The following is a 23,375-nucleotide window of genomic DNA, read 5'->3' as shown; positions in this document are numbered from 1 at the left end:
GGGGGATCAAAATAAAACAAATAAATAAAATAAGAATCAACCAGCCACCCTCCTCCCCTGACAGTCCCTTCATAAGTAAAGAACAGTCCCTAAAGTGCGGTGAGGTTTGTGGGCTGTGAACGGCTTGTTTCTCCTCTGACACGTCACATACCTGTGTTCGGCTGGCTCGGCCGTTCAGGTACTTCTGGGCAGTCCACACACCAAGAAGAGGATATTATTGGAGCAGACTTCTCCGCGCCGGTAAGCCGATGGCCGCCGTATTTGACAGGAATACATTACTGTCTGTGTCTGTGACTCCCGTTCAACCCACAATCGGTGGGATTCGCCTTTCGTTTCTGCTGGTGTTTGAAATCTGTACGCTGCTCGCACAGCGTGCTGAATGATTTAAGCCTATTTTGCTCGCTCAAAACTATTTTTAGTCGCAAATGCGAGTGTGGTGACGGATGGATCGCCACACTGCCAACATTTTAATCCGCCCGTCACTGCAAGCTGTTTGATTGCGTTATCAAAACCGCGCCGCTATTATTCGGCCTTGCTTTTAACTTATTCCACCGAATACCGAATGTGTGTTTTTTCCAATATTCGGCCGAATATATTCGGTTACCGAATATTCGGTGCATCCCTAATAGATGGTGTAACTCTGGGCACATCACTATCAAGGAACAGCATTGCTGCAGGGACATTGAGCTGCTGGCTTTTGGCATGAGACCATATTACCTACCCAGGGAGTTTTCTCATATCATTATGGTAGCAGTGTATGTCCCCCTGTCTGCAAAGGCTGAGTCTGCTTGTGACATTCTCCACTCTGTTACAAGTAGGCTGCAAACACAGCACCCTCAGGCCCTCCTTCTGATCTCTGGGGACTTCAACCACGCTTGTTCTTCCACCACCCTGCCCACCTTCACCCAGTATGTTTCCTGCCACACCAGAGACAATAAAACACTGGATTTATTTTATGTCAACACCAAGGAGGCATACCACTCATCCCCGCTGCCCCCCCTGGGAAAAGCTGATCACAACCTGGTTCATCTTCTGCCTGTCTACAGACCTCTGGTGCAGAGAGAACCAGCAACCACCCGCACTGTGAAGAGGTGGTCTGAGGAGGCCGAGGAGGCCCTGAAGGACTGCTTTGAGACCACTGTGTGGGAGGTACTCAGCGATTCCCATGGGGAAGACATTGACAGACTGACATCATGCATTACAGACGACGCTGTCATCTTCCTCCTGCATAGAGCTCTTTCTCACCTGGAGAAGCCTGGAAGCTCTGTGAGAATCATATTCTTTGACTTCTCCAGCGCTTTCAACACCATACAGCCTGCACTTCTAAGGGACAAACTGGAGCACATAGGGGTGGCTAATCACCGTTCCTCTACACCCTCTACACTGCAGACTTTTCATATGACACCCCCACCTGTCATCTGCAGAAGTTCTCCGATGACTCTGCCATAGTCGGCCTCATCACAGATGGAGACAGGGAGTACAGTGAACTGAACCGGGACTTTGTGGACTGGTGCCTGAGGAACCACCTTCAGATCAACGCGGGGAAAACCAAAGAGCTGGTGGTGGATTTCCGCAGACACAGACTCCTCCCCCCAACACCAGTGAACATTCAGGGAAAGGACATTGAGATGGTGACATCTTGTAAGTACCTGGTTGTTCATCTTAACAATAAACTGGACTGGACTAATCACATAAAAGCACTATACAGAAAAGGCCAAAGCAGACTCTACCTGCTGAGGCGGCTCAGGTCTTTTGGAGTGCAGGGGGTGCTCCTGAAGACCTTCTTTGACACTGTGGTGGCATCAGCCATCTTTTACGGAGTGGTCTGCTGGGGCAGCAGCATCTCGGCTGCAGATAGGAAGAACTGGACAAGCTGATCAAGAAGGCCAGCTCTGTCCTGGGATGCTCTCTGGACTCTGTGCAGGTGGTGGGAGAAAGAAGGATGACAGCCAAGCTGTCATCTCTGAGGACTAATGACCCTGCAGGAGGAGATAAAAGCTCTGGAGAGCTCCTTCAGCGATAGACTGATTCACCCAAAGTGTGTGATGGAACGCTATCACAGGTCCTTCCTGCCTGCTGCTGCCAGGCTCCATAACCAGCACTGCTCACAGTAAACTGCACCATGGACACTTGAGGGACACTATGCACACTTTATAAACACCACTATGAGCATTGCTGTCCCCCATGTTGTTGTTTATTTGCACATACAATATTCACTTTGCACTAAATATGTTCACTTTAATCCATTGCTCACTTTTTATCCACTTATTATTATTACTATTATTAGTTATTGCTGTTTCTTGTATTTTTGTACCTTTTTTTTTTGCATGCCTAGTTTTTTAAGTTTTTAAATACTGAAATCTTTAATCTGACTCTTTCCCCTTGACTGCTGTAACACTGGAATTTCTCAATTGTGGGATCAATAAAGGTGTATCTTATCTCTTGTCTCTCTCTTACAAGCTTTATATCAGTTTACACTTTATACAAAACAAAGACACAGGTGGCTATTAACAAGACCTCATGTTCTCATCCCTAGCTACAAATGAACACACACATATCCTCTTTCACATGCACACACTCAACACTGGAGCAACGTTCCGAAATGCTGTACAACTGGTAAGGCCAAAAGTTAAGTACAGTAGCATTGACATAATTGACCATCAAATTCTGCAACAGAGACTGGAACACTTAATTGGCCTAAAAGGTTCTGCACTAAGCTGGTTTAAATCTTATTTATCTGATCGTTTTCAGTTTGTTCATGCTCATGATGAATCATCCTTACGTACTAAAGTTTGCTTTGGAGTTCCGCAAGGTTCTGTGCTCGGACCAATCCTGTTTACTCTATATATGCTTCCCTTAGGTAATATCATTAGAAATCACTCTGTAAATTTCCATTGTTATGCGGATGATACACAGTTGTATTTATCGATGAAGCCAGAAGTAATCAATTAACTAAACTTCATAATTGCCTTAAAGACATAAAAACCTGGATGAGCACCAATTTCCTGATGTTAAATTCAGACAAAACTGAAGTTATTGTTCTTGGCCCCAAACAACTCAGAGACTTTTTATCTGATGACATAGTTTTTCTAGATGGCATTGCTCTGGCCTCTAGCACTACCGTAAGAAGAAAGATTTGTTTTTTAATTCTCATTTAAAACAAACCTGATGGACTGCATTTTTTCATCTGCGTAATATTGCGAAAATTAGGCCTATCCTGACCTGAAAAGATGCAGAAAAATTGGTCCTCGCTTTTGTTACCTCTAGGCTGGATTACCCTAACTCTCTATTATCAGGTAGCTCTAATAAGTCTTTAAAACCTCTCCGGCTAATTCAGAATGCAGCGGCACATGTACTAACAGGAACTAAGAAACAAGATCATATTTCTCCTGTTTTAGCTTCTCTGCACTGGCTCCCTGTAAAATCCAGAATTTAATTGAAAATCCTACTGTTAACTTATAAAGCTCTAAATGGTCAAGCTCCGTCATATCTTAGAGAGCTCATAGTGCCATATTATCCCACCAGAACACTGCGCTCTGAGAATGCAAGGTTATGCATGGTCCCTAAAGTCTCCAAAAGTAGATCAGAAGCCAGAGCCTTCAGCTATCAGGCTCCTCTCCTGTGGAATCATCTTCCTGTTGTGGTCTGGGAGGCAGACACCGTCTCCACATTTAAGACTAGACTTAAGACTTTCCTCTTTGATAAAGCTTATAGTTAGGGCTGGCTCAGGCTTGTCTTGTACCGGCCCCTAGTTAGGCTGACTTGGGCCTAGTCTGCCGGGGGACCTCCGATAATACACCGAGCTCCTTCTCTCTCTCTCTCTCTCTCTCTCTCTCTCTCTCTCTCTCTCTCTCTCTCTCTCTCTCTCTCATGTCCTGTTACTGCATCTTGCTAACTCGGCCATACTGCATGTCACTAACTCGGCTTCTTCTCCAGAGCTTTTGTGCTCCACTGTCTCGCAGGTTAACTTATATCCCAGCGGTGCCTGGATAGTGTGACGTGTGTGGTTGTAGTGCTGCCGTGGTCCTGCCAGATGCCTCCTGCTTCTGCTGTTATCATTAGTCATACTTCTACTGTTATTATACACATATGATTATTGTCACATATGTATACTATCAGATATTAATATATACTTTCAACATATTGTACTACAGTAGCCAGAATCATAATTATAATATTATTACTTTCATTAATGTTGTTGTAAGCTATTACTGTTACCGTCTGTCCTGCATCTCTCTCTGTCTCTCTTTCTGTCTCATTGTGTCATGCGGATTACTATTAATTTATTATGTTGATCTGTTCTGTACGACATCTATTGCACGTCTGTCCGTCCTGGAGGAGGGATCCCTCCTCAGTTGCTCTTCCGGAGGTTTCTACCATTTTTTTTCCCCGTTAAAGGGTTTTTTGGGGGAGTTTTTCCTTATCCGCTGTGCCCGTTAAAGGGTTTTTTGGGGGAGTTTTTCCTTATCCGCTGTGACAGTGGGACAGAGGGATGTCGTATGCTATAAAGCCCTTTGAGGCAAATTGTGATTTGTGATACTGGGCTTTATAAATAAAATTGATTGATTGATTGAGATGATAAGAGATGACATTAGAAAAATTTGGCAGTGTGATAATTCTACGAGGGTGGCACGGTGGTGTGGTGCTTAGCACCGTCGCCTCACAGCAAGAGGGTTCCTGGTTCAAGCCCAGGTGCGGGAGCCCTTCTGTGCGGAGTTTGCATGTTCTCCCCGTGTCAGTGTGGGTTTTCTCCGGGTACTCCGGCTTCCTCCCACAGTCCAAAGACATGCAGGTTGGGGATAGGTTAATTGGTGACTCTAAATTGTCCGTAGGCATGAATGTGAGTGTAAATGGTTGTCTGTCTCTATGTGTCAGCCCTCCGATAGTCTGGCGACCTGTCCAGGGTGTACCCTGCCTCTCGCCCAATGACAGCTGGGATAGGCTCCAGCCCCCCCGCGGCCCTCAAGAGGATAAGCAGTTAGAAAATGGATGGATGGATGGATGGATGGACGGATGGACGGATGGACGGATGGACGGACGGATGGATGATTCTACGAGCAAAATATTCAACATTTCTTCTTTCTCATTTGCAATAGAAAACAAAACACCACTTTGCAGTGAACTAAACCATGCAAGGCTTTTTGAGGGAGGTAGTGGATATCAGAGAGAGAACATCAGACAAAAAGATATAGTCAATAAAGATGTGATTGAAAAGGGGACAAGATGGCGTCGTAGAGGGAACACCGTGCTTCATAGAGCTCCGGTGACACATGTTCAGTTATCTGTAAATATCACACATTCCCCCTGCGAAAGTACCAGACTTTTCAGCGGAAGTGACTCTAGAATGACTCTTGATAGTTACTTTTCAAAAATACCCGACACTATGACCAGACCCAAAGGGAAAAAGGCAACCACTAGTAAGCCTGCTAGCAAAAACGAGGAGCAGAATAAAGATGCTAACGCCATGGAAGCGACTGATGATGAAGATGCAAGCAGCGCTAGTAGCATCGATCCAAGCATTCTCCAAGCAATGGACAGAATAACCAACAGCATGACAAAAGTTATCGATACTAAAGTTGACACAGTGCTTGCTGCTACAAGGAACCAAACCACCCAAATACAGGCACTGGGGATCCGTGTTGGCGAGGCGGAGGGCAGAATTGCGGGTGTGGAGGATACAACGGAGTCTTTGCTGTCGAAAGTGACAAATCTGGAGAAACAAATGAGTGACATGTTTGAACACATGGATGACTTGGAAAACTGTGGTCGCAGATGCAATGTATGCCTGACCAGGCTACCTGAAGATACAGAGGGACCGGATCCTGTGAACTTCATGGAAAAGTGGTTAAACAGCTATCTTAAAATTACAACCAAAAATGGAAGGATCAAGTTGGACCACGCACACCGCTCCCTAGCACCAAAACCCCGTCCCAAACAATGCCCCAGACCCATCATTATGAAGTTTCACAACTTCACTGACAAGCAACGTGTTATGAATGCAGCCCGCCGCCTCGGAGCAGATCCAGCCCAGCCCGCTTGTACTGGACCACGGATTTCTTTCTTTGACGATAATTTAGCGTCAGTGGTCAAGAAACACAAGGCCTTTGATGAGGTGAAAGACCGGCTGAGGAAGATGAGTATTGACTATGCACTGATGTACCCCGCAACACTGAAGGTGACTGATAACGGGACAGAGAAGAGGTTTGGTACGCCGGAGGCAGGTGCAGCTTTTGCGGACACACTTGGTTAAACTTTCTGGAGCAGCATAAACACCAACATTGGAAAGTCTTCTTTTTGTATGTTAAACTCTGATCATTGGACTGGAACCATGACGACAGAGGTTACGTGAGTACTTGAGTTATCCTAGCATTCATTGTTGTTAATTTCCCTTCTTTTTTTTGTATCATTATTTCTTAGCAATTCGCCAGATGGAGTTATGTCCTTGCCGTACGCGAGATGGAGCCTGTGTTATTTCTATGGTTAGGTGTGAGTATAGCGCTTGGGCGATCCGTCGGATTTTTGCCGTGGATGGGAGAGAGACGGAGATTCCCTGCATGTTCAGTAGGGACTTTCCCTCATGTTCCTTTGAATTATGTGTATTTTGTTTTAGTTTCGATGCTTGTATACAGCTCAGGTATTATGTTTTTCTGTGTTTTGTTTTGGAGTGTGACAGGTCATTTCCAGCTCTATGTCTACATTAAGTATTCAAATTAATGACAAGTAAACTTAGGGTTTGTACTTGGAATATATGAGGGATTCATAATCCTGTGAAACATAGGAAAATACTGTCCTTCTTGAAAAAAGAAAATATAGATATTGCTCTGGTGCAAGAAACTCATCTTGATGACAAAGAACATTTGAAGTTACAACAAGGAATATTTGGACAAGTATTCTTTTCCTCATGAACAACCAGAAGTAGGGGTGTTGCTGTACTTATTAGACGGACTCTGCCTTTTAAATTTGTTAATTGTATTAAAGATAAGAATGGCCGTTATGTTGTAATTAAAGGTAGTTTACAAGGGCAAGATACTGTAATAATGAACGTTTATTTTCCACCGGCTCACCCAGTGGATTTTCTTACTAAAATGTTTTTGGACCTTGCAGGAATGACAGCTGATACAATAATTGTGGGTGGTGATTTTAATTGTATGTTAAATCCACTCATAGATAGGTTCTCACACAGCACTGTGGCCCCCTCTCCACAGGCAAATGCCCTTCGTGCTATTTGTGAGGATCTGGTATTGACGATGTTTGGAGAAGTCTTCATCCCTCTAACAAGTTTACATTTTTTTTCTCCACCTCATGGATGTCAGACAAGAATTGTTTTTGTTTTTTTTACCCACATCCAAATTGCACTCAGTTTTGTCTTGTGCCATAGGCAGTATAATAATATCTGACCATGCCAGTGTGGCTAGAGACATAAAACTTAAAGTGTCAATAAATCAGTCCTGACAGTGGAGACTTAACACTGTTAATCTTAAGGATGATACTTTTACATCTTACTTCCACATTTACCCTAATAACTAACTCTGTGTGTCTAAACGCTCGCAGCTTGCTGGCAAAACAGCCCAACATTCCCGGAAAATCTGGCAGTGTAAAAGGGGCTAGTAATGTTTACTGAGGTCGTTTCACTTTTCTGTAAAAATCCACACATTGGGTCTCATTCATGAAACGTTAGTAAATCTGTGTGTAGATTTGCACATAAAAGTCTACTCTACTAAAAACCTATCCCGGATTCAGGAACGCCGCGAGAAACTCAGATTTGATCGTAAACACGTGTGCATGATCATGAATGCCAATCCATCGTAATGTGACAGTGCGCTCCCGGTAATCAGCAATTAGCATAAATCCCCGCCCATGAATAGCCAATGACCACCATATAAGGAGGTGTAGGTGCATCCAGTCGACCTGTCAGTCATGGCGCAAAGAAAGAAAGAGAGAGAAAGAATAAAGAAATTTTCCGAAGCAGAGATTGAAATAATTTTGGGTGAAGTGGACTTAAGAAAAAACATTTTATTTTCTTCAGTTAGTAGTGGTGTGACAGGGACAGGCAAAGCGAAGGCCTGGAGGGAGGTAACAGATGCTGTTAATGTTGTCTCCATGGTACAAAGAACCATGTCAGAGGTGAAGCATAAATGGTTTGACATGAAACTGGAGGCAAAGAAACGCATAAGCACAGACACAAAAAATACAGCGGTCACCAAACAAACAGAAGATTCATTTGTGGGGTTTTGAATGAAGTGGGAACGGGAAACCAGAGATGTTTTGTGCGTAATGGATAAACTCTAAATCAGTGATGGCTGTCGGAATGTAGAGCTATTTAACATTTATTTTAACAAATGATACGGATAACATATAGCCTACAGCAGTTTTGTATGCATCGTCTTCAAATTATTTGAATCTTAATAGCCTAAAGCTCTGTTTTATACAACGTAAATTAAACATTTTTCAAATCAGATTTATTCACTCAAATGATCAAAAAGCCACAAAAAAAAAAAAAAAAGTGTTGTCTCAAATAATTCTTTCAGCTGGCGCGTGCTCCTTCGTGGCTCCACCACCTGCTGCTCCTGCTGCCCCTGTTGAACCCAGGCACCGAGGCCGGAGAGGCTGTGATCCGGCTGTCCTTACGGATATTTTTATTATTATCATTCTACAAGTAGAAAGAACGTGTAATCTACTGAGTCGATTTACATAGATAATTCACAATCATGAACCTAATCTGGATCTTAAACCTGCTAATTGCCAACTAATTTAACTAAATGTGTTATATTTTTAATATTTTGTCATGTTTAGATTAGCTACGTGTTTCAAAGGCATCTGTGTATTGTGTATATAACAGAGCGCAATACGAATTAAAGTTGTAATTTCCAGTAGTGACAAGCAATATTTATGTGCTTTACTAAATTTACACAAGCACTACGAGTGGTCAGGAGCAGGAGTAGATTTTGTTAGTAGCTACGAAAAGATCGGAGCTACTAAAATATTGATGAATGCAGACATGCACGTAAATTTCCGTCTGAGAACAGTTTACACACAAATTCCTTCTGCTCACGTTTCATGAATGAGACCCAGTGACTTTAAAGCAAAGTTAGATCATAAAATATGTCATTTAAGCACACATGCCTCAACACTCATAAACAGCCAATGTCCAACATTTAAACCCTGAGGAATCAACAGTCTCCAGTTCTTAAAGGAATAGTTAGACATTTTGGACACACACTTACTCACTTTCAGATAATAATAAGATTAGAGAGGACTGATACCACTCTCTTCTGCAGTACATAAGAAGCTGGTTAGCTTAGCTTAGCATAAAAAAGAAGGAAGGAAAGTAGGGGGAAACAGCAAGCCGGGCTCTGTCCACAGGCAACAAAAAACACCTTTGAGCACCTCTTAAACTGCACTGTGTTGTTGTGGTCAACACTGTCACTTCATAGCAGGAGGATTCCAGGTTTGAACACACCAGTCTCTGGTGTGATTGCCATCTGGTTTTAAACACCAGGAAAACTGAGGAGATGTTTTTAGACCACAGGTTAGTGGAGGATCACAGTCCAGACATCATACATGACAAACAAACAAATCAGATGTGCTCCTAAAAGTACCTTGGCATCTACCTGGACAGTAGCCTTAGCTGGAGGGTCCATGTTGACAGCGTCAGCTACAGCAAAGGCTTTATTTCTTAAGAAGATTTCGGGTGTTTGGGGTGAATCAGAAGATCATGCTTTTATTTTATCTGGCTGTTCTGGAGACTTGGTCAGGTATGGTATGTCAGCATGGTTTGGGAATCTGACTGCTCGTCAGACAGCCATCAAAGTCATGGAGAGGAAGGAACACAAATCCCTCCAGACAGTGTGTGAGCAATCTGTTCTCAGACAAGCACAGACAATACTGTCTGCCTTTTCTCACATTCTCCATGTTGAGTACGAGCTTTTACCTTCAGGCAGATGATACAGGATGCCCAAATTTAAACTGAACTGTTTTAAAAATTCATTTGTGCCAACCTCAGTTAAGATTTTAGATAATGTCGCTTGATGCTTAGGGGTTGTGTTGTGATTTGCTTATGGTAGTCTGTTGTGTGCTGGTGTTATTCTCAATACATGAGTCGCTGATGTGCAATACTGTGATGTGTAGTAGCCTAAGTGTTTTTAAAATTTTTATGGTGTATGCTTCTTATTCCTCTGGACTATTATTGAAAGGCAATAATTGTGCAGGCCGAGTGTCTTCGGCACTCGGCCTGCGGCCTCATGCCTATGACCGAATCACAGCCGTGACGATATACGAGTATAACATCACTCCCTCTCGTGTGATATTGCTTAAATATCATATCATATCACATCATATCGTATCGTATCACATCGTATCGTATCACATCGTATCGTATCACATCGTATCGTGTCACATCGTATCGTATCATATCGTATCGTGTCATTATCATATCATATCATATCACACCGTATCAGTCGGCTGGGCCCTTCTCCCTACGTCAGCATGAGTTTGCTATGGATTCTCTGGCTTCATCCCACAGTCCAGAGACATGCAAGTTAATTGGTGACATTGAATTGCCCATACTTGTGAATGAGAGTGTTAATGGGTGTCTGTCTCTATGTATCAGCCCTGCGATAGCCTGGCGATCTGTGCAGGTGTACTCCACCCCTCAACATTTTTTGACTGAGCTCCAATAATACTTGATGTGCAAGTTCAACGCCTTCACTGAACTTTGAAGATAAATAAAATAAGTAACCGGTTTCTCATACTGTCACCTGAAAGTAAAGATTGCTTTGTTGTCATAAACACCCACGCACACACTTTTGGACTTCTACCCAAGTGACATTTTAAATGCAAGACTTGTACTTGTTTCATGTTGGCTGTAGCGATACACAGTGCTTGGCCACAGTCACGTTTCCTTCATCCCTACAACAGCGGTGAAATGTGCAAAGTTATTAGGATTCAGAGTCAGGACAGTCACACTTATGAGAAAAATCAGATTGAAAAATACAATCATTTTCCTTTAATGGACTTTCAGAAGCATTCGGTCTCTGTTAATTCACTCATGCAAAAATATGCACAAACTCCACTGTGATTTTCAAACTTTACTTGAACACACAAAACAGAAAGAAACTCAAATTAAAAAACACAAAGGCAACAATATGAGTAGGCAACATGGTAACATGGTTGCAGTCTGTTCATGTGTGAAACATCACCAGAAAACTGACACGAGAGTCTTTTACAGCGCTACTTTGAGTTCATGCTGACGCTTTCACTGACTCATGTTCACTCATGAAAATAAACATTGAAGTAGCTCAACAGAAGGATATGCTCTGTTTAAAGCTGGGTTAGGAAGAATTCCCTCAAATTAAAAAAAGGGAGGAAAAATACACCCTCCTCCTGCAGCTTGCCTCTCTCCCCTCTCCTCTTCCAGGCAACACATTCACTCAGCCACTCCTTGCTCTTTGACCTCAGCTAAAACCAAGGAAGTATTTTTACATACATTTTCTATAAATCATGACTCCTCCATTTCATTTGTATTCAATTTTATTTTTCAGCTCTTACAGAGAGACACCTTTACATGCCAAAACCAGCAACATGGTTGGCTTATTGTGAATACACCAGAAGAAACAAAACATCTGTTGACATCAGACAAGACCTGAAAACAAACTGAAGTAGTCATGTTGGAGCAGAACGGTACATGCATGATAAAGTATCTTCAAAGAGCACAATGAAAACTCACTTTCTGCGACTGAAGCTACTGGATTATTTTAAGGTGGGTAGTTTTTAATTGTCTTCAATAGTTTTGTTGATCCAGTTGACAAACGTGGAGACTCGAGTGTAGACGCCAGGTCTCGAAACAATGGCGCATCCAATACCCCTTGAAGTCACACCCTGCAGGATGTAACTGTTCTGGATTTTACACACCAGAGGACCACCGCTGTCACCCTGCAAGGAGAACAAATAGTTTTCAGTCCAAAACTAGACTGGAAAAGAACACCAGTGAAGTATGAAGGAAGAAAAGTCTTAGATCACAGAACTGCAAGTGACAGAGATATGGAAAATGTATATTCACTAACAGATGTAGGTAAAATATGTACAGACAAGTCAAGATTTATATCTAAAATCATATACACTGGGTCTTATATTACACCTTTGGCAATCATTGCAGTTGATTACAATAACATGTAGTTAATGAAGTGCTGCGCTCTGTGAGTCCATTAGAACAAGAAGCCACTTGCTCGGACAGTTTAGTCCAGTGAAGTAACATAATGGGCAGTTGTACTGAACAATGTGGCTGAATGATTTTACTTCATAATAATTAGATTTTAATAAAAGTAATGTTTTATTTTCCAGGTCTGTAATGTCCTAACACTGAATAAAATGCTACTGTATCACAAAAGAGACCATGGTCAACAGCAAAACACAGCACTATGTAGTTTTCAAAGATGGTCCCCAGTTTTTGTAGTTTTTCATACCTGGCAGGCATCCATTCCTCCCTCGTTGATTCCACACATTTCATGGTCCCTGATTAAGCCGTTCATGTACGATGGACGATTACAGATCTTGTTCTCGATCACAGAAACCCCAGTTTCCTTCAGGACACCTTCACCTCCCGTACCTGCAACACACCTCAACATAGTTATCCAGTTTATAGTTTTAGACTATCTGGGGTATTCTTAATTGAAAAAGCAACAAATGTAATAAAATGTGTTAACTTTGGCTTGAATAAGGAATCATTTCTACTTATTGGGCTTTTACAATTGATAATTCTTGTCTTTTTCAATCACCTTTGAAACTTTACCTTTAAAAAAAACTTAAAGAGCAACCTAAAGAGTCTCCAGAGCTTTTACCTTGATTTTGGAGAAAAATCCTGTTTTTTTTTTTTTGTTTGTTTGTTTTTTGTTTTTTTTTATTTTAAAGGGCCAGTGTGTAAAATGGGTTGAAAACAGTGACATCAGTGGTCAAATTCTAGATTGCAGGGCTCACTTGCTCACCCCTCCCGTCGGGTAAATGACGGTGGCCTTGTAGGACCAAAAGCCTTGCGCAGACACAAGTTTTTCAGGTGTAGGTCTATCTAGCGACAAGGTGAATATTTATTTAGAAATCTAAACCATGTTACGATATTGTAATGAATCACTCACTAGCAGGAGACCAGAGTAGCGTTTGGGAAAAAGGCCCGTTTATTTGAGCACTCCAAAAACTCCAGTAACACTCCAGGGGGTAGCACGTAAAAGACTCTGTCCCAAACTCTGACTCTTCTAGCGTAACATACACACTTCATACACACATACTCACTTACAGTACCCAGCAGGGCAGCCCTCCCCTCTCTGCTCCACCAATCTCTAGCCCGCACACTGACTGACAGCTTACCACACTCACCACTGGGTCGCTACAATGTTCTGTTATAATGTCAATGTTCTGTGAGTTTATGGCATGTTTGGGATTGAATGAGTATAGGTAGGGGGGCGGTGTGCGAGTGTGACGGGGACGAGGGCTGTGTGAGTGTGCGTGCTGGTGTGTGTATGAGCGAGCTGGAGGAGAGAGCAGCAGTGCACAGTTGGAGTTCTTGTTTGTTGGTTGTTTTGGCGTGGTTACGGCCAACAGTATCCTGTACTATTCAGTAATAAACGGTGGTTTTAGCTGTACTGAATCCAATCAGCAGGGTACATAGGAGTAACGTTACTGCTATCCTATTGTCTGTTATTGACATAAGACTAAAATTTTCAGTACGTCCTGCGCTGTGATCTGCGGAGGGATACACTGGTGAGCAGGCACAGACGTAGCCGGTAAACAGAGCTCAGCTGTTGTAGTGTAATATTTACTATAGTGTTCGTACTGTACCTTTAAACTGACCTTTAAAAGATACGTGTTGAAGCAATATAATCTGTGCAACTGACAAATTACACACTGGTTTAATATTTCATGTATTCTTATGACACACACACACTCATTGAGCACTTAAGCATTGTGGTGGAGAAGCACCTAGGACTCACTGTGAATCAGTTCTAAAAATAGCATGAGGATGGGTTCAGAAAACACTAGTGGAAAGTTAGGGGAATTGCAGTTTGTCCTGATATGACCCTAGAGGGGGAAGGAGTAAAAAAGTGCTGAGTCAGCTGAAATGTGACACCGATATGGTGGGAAGGACTAAAACTCAGCAGAAATGTGACACCTTTATGATCAGCGCCCAGTGGAAAAGTTTAAGGAAAAGAGATGACTCAGCAGAAATTCTACGATAAAAGAGCGAGCGCAAACAAAGAAATTTCAGTCTTGCTCCGGAGCTTGGCTCATTGAGTTGTGATGTGTTTGTTGCCTGCGAGCACATTAAACTCAGTTGCATCTGATTCTACGTGTCTCCAGTGATTTTTTGACCTCTGAGTATTTGAGTTTTTGATATCTAATGGAAGACAAAGAAAGTCTGTTTGAGAAGAGAAGAGCGAGGTCGCGAGCTTTCTGGCACGGCTCGGGACCTTGACTTTTCTGATTCTACACTGTTTATTTAGCCGAGCAATATCTCAGGACTATAGTAGCTGCAATGGACGACTTTGAACGCGATTTTGAAGAGTTTCTTGTAGCAGACAGATCCAGAGCCATACCTGTTTGAGCCGGAACATACAGATGAGGAACTCCATGTGTTGGACGCTGAGCGGGCGAGACGAGAGGCTGAATCCTCCGCTCCCATTTTGCTGCACAGAATGGGATTCGGTGCTACCATTGTTGGGGAGATATATCATCAGGAGGAAAAGCGCCGCAGAGAGTGCATCACAAGGAGTGACGTTGCGTCTTCTTTTTCTCGCAGATGACGGTTCAGGTTCATTCTCTCCTGTGGCGTGGTAAGTGTGGTCCATTCGCAAACTTTATAACTGAAAAAACTTTTCACTACGACAAACTACTAACACTCTCTACTGTTTCCTCCTCCTTCTTCCTTCCTTCCGCTGTCTTCGTTGGTTTATTTATACACGCGAAACGCATTCTCTGCCTGGCTGGATTGTCCGCTCGGGCTGCTGTACATACATGGCGGCGCAAGATGGCGACCTCTCTAAGGCAAGGCCCTTGCTACATATATATATAGTATATATATAAAAGCATAATTATAAGGCTACGAAAACCAAACAAATTTTATTTTATAGCGATTATACACTTGTATAAACATATTAATGGATAGAATATTCAGATTCAGATTTGACAATAAACCATGCCAAATATTACACACTGGCCCTTTAACTTTGTATTCAATTCAGTTCAGTAGAACTTTGTTCATCCAGAAGAAAATTCTTGTGCCAGAGAATTCTTTAAATTACAGTAACACTAATTATAGTTACCACAATTTTAACCACCACCACGCTTATGTGGCGAACAGCAGTTCAGAGTACCCGCCCTTTTTGGGGGACTCCATTGTTCTGCTGGGGGACTTCAATGCTCACGTGGGCAATGACAGTAGGACCTGGAGAGGTGTGATTGGGAGGAACGGCCTGCCTGATCTGAATCCGAGTGGTGTTCAGTTATTCAACTTCTGTGCGGGTCGCAGTTTGGCCATAACTAACACCATGTTCGAACATAAGGATGTTCATCGCTGCACATGGCACCAGGACAGCCTAGGTCGCAGGTGAATGATTGACTTTGTAGTCATATCATTTGACCTGCGGCCATATGTTCTGGACACTCGAGTGAAGAGAGGAGCAGAGCTATCAACTGATCACCACCTGGTGGTGAGTTGGATCAGATGCAGGGGAGGACGCCGCGCAGACCTGGCAGGCCCAAACGAGCAGTGAGGGTCTGCTGGGAACACCTGGCGGAAGAACCGGTCAAAATGATCTTCAACTCCCACCTCCGGGAGAGCTTCGACCGCGTCCCAAGGGCGGAGGGGGACATTGAGTCCGAATGGGCCTTATTCCGCTCTGCCATTGTCAAGGCGGCTGTTGCGAGCTGTAGCCGCAAGGCCGCTGGGGCCAGTCGTGGCGGTAATCCCCAAACCCGCTGGTGGACACCAGAGGTGAGGGGAGCTGTCAGGCTGAAGAAGGAGGCCTACAGGGCATGGTTGGTCTGTGGGTCTCCGGAGGCAGCTGACGGGTACCGGCGGGTCAAGCAGAGCGCATCAGCGGCAGTTGCAGAGGCAAAAACTCGGGCGTGTGAGGAGTTCAGTGAGGCCATGGAGAAAGACTATTGATCGGCTCCAAAGAGGTTCTGGCAAACTGTCTGGCACCTCAGTGGGGGAAGGCGGCAACTTGCTCACATTGTTCACAGTGGGGGCGGGAAGCTGCTGATGTCAACTGGGGACATTGTCAGGCGGTGGTAGGAATACTTTGAGGAGCTCCTCAATCCCACCAACACGTATTCCAGTGAGGAAACAGAGCCGGTGGTCTCGGGGATGGGTCGTCCAATTTCTGGGGCAGAGGTCACCAAGATATTGAAGCAACTCCGCAGCGGTGGAGCCCTGGGGGTGGATGAGATTCACCCTGGATATCTCAAGGCTCTGGATGTTGTAGGGCTGTCCTGGTTGACACGCCTCTGCAACATTGCGTGGACATCGGAGGCAGTGCCTCTGGAGTGGCAGACTGGGGTGGTGGTCCCCATCTTCAAGAAAGGGGACCAGAGGGTGTGTTCCAACTACAGGGGGATCACACTCCTCAGCCTACCCAGTAAGGTCTACTCCAGGGTGCTGGAGAAGAGGGTCCGGTCAATAGTTGAACCTCAGATTGAAGAGGAGCAATGTGGTTTTCCTTCCAGACGCGGAACCGTGAACCAGCTCTTTACCCTCGCCAGAGTGCTGGAGGGGGCATGGGAGTTCACCCAACCAGTCCACATGTGTTTTGTGGATTTGGAGAAGGCTTACGACCGTGTCCCCAGGGGAATCCTGTGGGGGGTGCTCCGGGAGTATGGGGTTGGTGGCCCCTTGCTAAGGGCCATCCAGTCCCTATACCAAAGGAGTGCGAGTCTGGTTTGCGTGGCCGGCAGTAAGTCGGACCTGTTCCCGGTGAGAGTTGGACTCCGCCAGGGCTGCCCTTTGTCACCGGTTCTGTTCATAACTTTCATGGACAGAATTTCTAGGCGCAGCCGAGTGGCGGAGGGTGTCAGGTTTGGTGACGGAAGGATCTCATCCCTGCTTTTTGCGGATGACATGGTCCTCCTAGCTCCATCGAACAGTGACCTCCAGCTCTTGCTGGGACGGTTCGCAGCTGAGTGTGAAGCGGCTGGGATAAGAATCAGCACCTCCAAGTCTGAGGCCATGGTCCTCAGCCGGAAAAGGGTGGATTGCCCACTCCAGGTCGCGGGGGAGGTCCTGCCTCAGGTGGTGGAGTTTAAGTATCTCGGGATCTTGTTCACGAGTGAGGGTAGGATGGAGTGGGAGAATGACAGGCGGACTGGGGCGGCGCCAGCAGTGATGCAGGCGCTTAAACGGTCCGTTGTGGTGAAAAAGGGAGCTTAGTCAGAAAGCGAAGCTCTCGATTTACCGGTCGATCTACGTTCCAACCCTCACCTATGGTCACGAGCTCTGGGTAGTGACCGAAAGAACAAAATCGCGAGTACAAGCGGCCGAAATGAGTTTGCTGCACAGGGTGGCTGGGCTCAGCCTTAGAGATAGGGAGAGGAGCTCGGATATCTGGGAGGGATTCGGAGTAGAGCCGCTGCTCCTCTACATCGAGAGGAGCCAGTTGAGGTGGTTCGGGCATTTGGTAAGGATGCCTTCCGGACGCTTCCCTTAGGAGGTGTTTCGGGCATGTCCAACCAGGTGGGGACCTCAGGGCCGCCCCAGGACACGCTGGAGGGATTACATCGCCTGGCTGGCCTAGGAATGCCTCGGGGTTCCCTGGGAAGAGCTGACAGAAGTGGCTGGGGAGAGGGCTGTCTGGGCTTCTTTGCTGAGGCTGCTGCCCCCGCGATCCGGACCCGGATAAGCTGAGGACGACGAGTGCGAATACGAGTACAATTTTGACTATTCACAACCAGTACCAACCAGACAACCCGTGGGTTCCCCTGGTCAGGGGAAGTTTTTGAACAATAGCGTATCAAGTACCTGGCAAAATATACAAATATACAAGACAGAAGTGTTTTCAAGGAGCAGAAGCAAAAAACAGTGCCTAAAAGAGTAACAATAGGAGTATGAGATAAGCACAAGAGTTACTAAAATAAACTAAATGGTGGAAAAAAACAAACCTGATAATCAATATTATATTGAATATGATATAACAATGAGAAGTAGTATTACACATGACTGAGAAAAATGATATTGCACTACTTTGACAAGTGATCATGATATTGAAGAATAATATTGCACATGATGTTGGGGTCGGATAAGACTCCAGATCGACATGCAGAGAGGGACACACTGCACAGAAGAACCAAGCATGCCCACCAGCCAGACCAACTTTCTCATCTTACAGCTAAACAGAACACTAACATATGTTTCTGAAAACATTTGAGAAGTGAGGGCTGGCCAGCATGTCCTAAATTGGTCCTCACAATGATAGTACAAGACACAGACACACACAACGTACTGTACCTTGGGTTCGACCCCATCCGGTGACATAACACTCAGTTCTAGTGGGAACAATGTAGTCCTGCTCTGGCAGACAAACTGTTAGGACTTTGTCGTTTATTATTGCAGGGCTGAAAACACACAAAACACCAGTGGTGGAAGAAGTACTCAGATCTTAAAAATACCAATACCACAGTGTAGATATACTCAGTTATGAGTAAAAGTTATGCATTCAAACTGTTACTTAAATAAAAGTACACACGTGTAAGCATGTACAGGCAAATCATCATTATGTAGTAGGGCCCATTTCAGATAAATGTATATTGTATTATTGGATTATGATATTGATGCAATAATGTGTACACCATGCTGTTGGTGCAGCTGCTAAAGGTGGAGCTTATTTTCATTACGTTACATAGTGATGGTTATGTACTTCTGGGTAACATAATAATATTTAATTTGTTGATCAATTCTGTATTGTTAATCTGAATCTGAAAAGTACCAATTAGATAAAGTTATCAGATACGTGTAGTGCAGTAAAAAGTACAATAAGTGCCACTGAGATGTAGTGGAGTAGAAGTTCAGAGTATCTGCAAATGGAAATACTCCAGTAAAGTGCAAATACAGTACCTGAGTAAAATTACTTGGTGACTTTCCACCACTGAGTAGCAATAGTGAGTTAAGGAAGGATAGTTGCATCAGAACCACTATGATTATTAATATTTGAACCAGTGGTGACAGTAGGATGATCAGTCCAGTTTTTACCTCTGCAGTTTGAGCAGAGCAATGTCAGCGTTGTTGGGTTCGAATATCAGTGTCTCCACGTTCCTTTCCTGTCGCGATGGCTCATTGCCTGACTTTCTGTGGATACCCAGGAATACCTTGTAGTATGAAGGGTCCTCAGACCTACAGTACACAACATGTTTATAAATCTACACACAAGCTGTACAGAGGTTAGCTGGATTTTAGATTTTTTGTTTTTTTAATCATCTCACTGACTGCTCCAGGCAGTGTTCAGCAGTAAGGACCCACTGAGGGTGAATCAGACTTCCTCCACATAAATGAGATCCCTCACTGGTAGAAAGAGACACACAGAAATGTAGTTAAGTAAAAGAGAAAAGAAACATAATATGACCCATTTAAATAATAATAAAAAAAAATGTATGAATAAAATAAGATAACAATTAAAATATTGTAACATATCAGCCAGCATCCACTGTTAAAGGTCCAGGGTGTAGGATTTAGGGTTTTTGTAATGTCAGAATGAGCCGTTTATTAACAAACAGAGGAGGTCTTCCTCCACATGATGTTCTACAGTAGCCCAGAACGGACAAACCAAACACTGGCTCTAGATAGGGCCATTTGCATTTTCATGTTTACAGTGTCAGCTGTAGTTCTCCTGCACACTTGGCACATGTGACATGTTTCAGTTTACGACATTACCATAAGATGCCACTAAATATTACACACTAGACCTTTAATATATAGTTTCTCCAATTTTACAACCAAAGAAAAACAGTAAAAAACATATTATTTTCTTTACACATATTATGTATTTCTTTCAATAATATTCAATACTTTTTTCTATTTTATTTTTTTTATTTCAAGGCAGTGATATAAAGTTTTTCTGCCATGATAGCCACCTTATGTTTTTTCACCCCCACTAAAAAATAAAACCCACAATCTTCCTTTGGCAAAATTATCTAACTGTAACACTTTGAAAGTTGTCCCATCGATGGGTTCGGTAATCTTGGTGCATGGTCCATTTTTTCGGATTCTGACACTGACAATAAAAGAGGGTCATGTTCAGTAAAATTTGGGTTTTATTTTGCAAATTATATAACATTTTTCCATAGTCATATTCTTTCAAAAAATGGCATTTTTAAAAAAAAAAAAAAAACTTTCATATGGGGTTTTCACTTGTTTTTCTAAAACATAATTAACCAGCAATGTATGAAAATCCCAGAAGGTCATTTAAAAACATTTAGGTCTACTGCTATTCAGAAGGTATTTCCAAGTTCCCCAAAATACTCTTCAGACTATCTGGATATAAAAAATATTTCATCTGCTTAAAGCAGCTGTGCGGAACTTTTTACCATTTATAAAACTGTCCCTAGTTCGTATAAACCCCCCCCCACCTTGAAGATCTGCATATTTATTTGAACCCAACAGCAACAAAAAAGCCTTTCTCTACATGGCTATTTAGCGTGGCCTCGGTCGGGTCGGACACAGTGGAAGTCAGCAAACCAGAATACGGCACCCGGAGGCGGAAGTAAGTCTGCACGCCCCCAGTGGCCTGCAGCCATTAAACCACAGAAGAAGAAAGAGCCATGTTTACGAGTAGGATTTAAGAAACAGGCTAAATGACATGTAGTAGGGAGTAGTGAATGATTTCGGACACATTGCACACTCTTGTACAGTAGGTGGTGGTATGCACCTGGAAGTTGTTTGCGATCCGCCAATAAATTGAGAGAAGAAGAAGGAGCCGTGTTTACAGAGTGTTCCTCGAGTAAGCCGTACACAACGGGCATTGTTGAACACATAACAGTTTTACCAGATGTATCTATAAGGACTTGGTTGTACTTTCGATGTCATGGCGGACAAAGAAGGAGCACCATCTAAAAGAAAAAGAACAGAAGAACAGAAGAAGGCTAAACGGGACAGTGATCGAGCTCGAGCCCAAACACGTGTAAACCTCGGTCGGGCATTCACCAAGTGGAGAGAGCTGAGAGATTTGAAAGGTTTTAAAACTGATCCCGAGTTAGCCCTTTTCCTAATTGACAGGTATGTAATTTTTGTTTTTATTTAGAGAATATACCGCAACTTGTTAGACGTTGTTTCACTTCATTATATGACGACATGGAAGTTATAAGCAAGCTAAATGTAACGTTAGCTGATGTGAACCGCTTTTGTCTAGTAACGTTACAACAAACGCCACAAAATTATCTGTGACTGTGACCATGAACACAAATATACAGCAGGCAGTTGTGCTCAGTTTATAAGAAATTCAGAGCTACACCAGAACATTTATGATTTTCCTCTCGCTCTCCAAAAAAAAATGCATGCGGTAATTGCCGGTTGCAGTCGAGATTTTACGAATGAAGCCGAATGCCGGCTGCAGTCGGAATTTTACGACACCAGGCTGTGGGTGTCATACCGCTTCGACCAAAGAGGCGCTATAATCAACGAAAACGTAAAGTTCCACATAGCTGCTTTCATAATAATAATTTTAAAAAAAATTTAACCTTTTTCCCATGTTGTGACTGTTTGGGTTTCCCAAAAATTGCTGGTTAATTATCTTCTAGAGAAACTGATGGTTACTTCTGATGGTTACCCCACTGTATACATTAGAGCAGGGGCCTTCAACATTTTTTAGGCTAAGGACCCCTTAGCTGAAAGAAAGATGGAGCAGGGACCCCCTTCCTACATACAGTATGTAGAATAAATTGCATTGCATATTAAATCGTGCAGGTGGATGTCAGGCAGAAGGCCATATCAGCCTCAGGCTGCAGTCTTAAGCTGTATTTGCTTTTCAGGTAGGTGAGGGAGGAAACTCCACTTTCACAAAGATAAGTTGTTGCAAAAGGTAAAATATGTTGGATTCATGTTCATGTATATTTTCAGACCTATTTTGATTTTTGAAAAAAAAAAAAAACAAAACCCTGTAACCCTGTGGACCCCCTGGGGGTCCTGGACCCAATATTGAAGACCTAGGCATTAGAGGTACAAAGTGGGGCATCATCTTTTAAGAAACCCAATATCACTTATACTTTAATCATATTTTGCAAATGTTGCAAGTCCGTTGTTCTACTCACGTGGTCCGGAGACTGATTTGCCAGGGCCACGAGTGAGGTTTAGACACGCAGCCTCCCACAATCCGACCAAAACAACGCTTTGGTTTGGTGACTGGCGTCCCACATTTCGAATCAACTAAAAGGAAAAAGATGTGAAACACAAACATCGAATTTGTTTAAATTTGTGTCATTTAACAAGAGTTAAGGTTTACAGCCATGGCAAGCAGCCTGTGAGGATAATGCTGACACATGATAAAAAAAAACAGTTAGATGGACAAAAAAATTATTCTATTATTAGACTCTTAACATTAGATAGGAGCAAGTTGTAAAGTTTGACCTGAAGCCATGTTAAACAAAATCCAACTGATTTGGTCATTTGTGTTTTCAAATACCGCTCTTCCATAATTCCAGGTTTGCAGTACATGTGTGGATTGGACATTAGATACAAAATCAGACAAAGGCTCTACGGGATCATTTTTTTCCCGTTGCAACTAGCATGTTTTTCCCAAATCATGTACAGATTTTTAGGCATTCTATCATCTCAAACAACTTGAAAAATAACGCATGAAGCTGCTGTAGATGGAAAAGAAATCTCCCTGAGGAAGCATGCCCCTTTAAGAAAAAGGGGGAGATTTCACTCAGGACAGCACACAGGTGATTAAAAAGCTCAATGATCGATTGTAATCCTCTACATACAAATAGGTTTCACATACCACAGTTTGGGATGTGACAGTAGTCCCATCTTTTGTTAGTGCTGGTAGTGAAGCACCACGGTCCGCTCGCATCATTGTCTGGGTTTCTGCAGCTCTGACAGTGACATACAAAGAGGGAGTCAATGAACTCAAAACAAAAACAATGATTTACCATAGTTTAACATTAATGTGTTCATTACTAGCCTGGTGAAACCATCCTAATCTCGCGAGCTCATATTCGATTTCGCTCCGCAGATCAGTCTGGCCATGCAATCATTAAGGCGCATTCTGGCATCGGTTAAAGCTTACCGGGCCAATCACAACCATTTATTACTTTGGGGCGGGCACGTCATCAGAATAGGAGGGACAAGGAACGGAGTGAATGCATTTCGTAAACAACCAACATGGCTACTGATTTTGAAACTG

At 43.3% G+C, this 23,375-nt stretch overlaps 2 protein-coding genes across 40 annotated transcripts in view; both read right to left on the bottom strand.

The window, feature by feature from the left end:
• Positions 1-23,375, bottom strand: part of LOC126398131 (plasminogen-like) — a 192,159-nt gene that overhangs the window by 156,455 nt on the left and 12,329 nt on the right. The gene's annotated exons all lie outside the window — the stretch shown is intronic.
• On the bottom strand, positions 11,075-23,139 carry LOC126398453 (plasminogen-like). Its single transcript, XM_050057812.1, has 7 exons — positions 22,971-23,139; positions 22,279-22,393; positions 19,463-19,537; positions 19,229-19,369; positions 18,488-18,594; positions 12,462-12,604; positions 11,075-11,931 (listed from the first exon to the last, which is right to left on the bottom strand). The coding sequence occupies exons 1-7, from the start codon at positions 23,122-23,124 to the stop codon at positions 11,770-11,772; spliced, it is 897 nt and encodes a 298-aa protein (XP_049913769.1). The 5' UTR covers positions 23,125-23,139; the 3' UTR covers positions 11,075-11,769.

The sequence above is a fragment of the Epinephelus moara genome, chromosome 2 (assembly GCF_006386435.1).
Source record: "Epinephelus moara isolate mb chromosome 2, YSFRI_EMoa_1.0, whole genome shotgun sequence".
Taxonomy (NCBI): domain Eukaryota; kingdom Metazoa; phylum Chordata; class Actinopteri; order Perciformes; family Serranidae; genus Epinephelus; species Epinephelus moara.
Note: the sequence above shows the minus strand (reverse complement) of the source record. Positions and strands in the feature narration are given on the sequence as shown.

Excerpts from the sequence above, each read along its gene's own strand:
- LOC126398453 (XM_050057812.1), bottom strand. The coding sequence starts at position 23,124 with ATGGTAAATCATTGTTTTTGTTTTGAGTTCATTGACTCCCTCTTTGTA. Across the intron at positions 22,394-22,970 it reads CTGTCACATCCCAAACTGTG|TTGATTCGAAATGTGGGACG; the intron begins GTATGTGAAACC and ends TTTTCCTTTTAG. Across the intron at positions 18,595-19,228 it reads GCTCTGCTCAAACTGCAGAG|CCCTGCAATAATAAACGACA; the intron begins GTAAAAACTGGA and ends GTGTGTTTTCAG.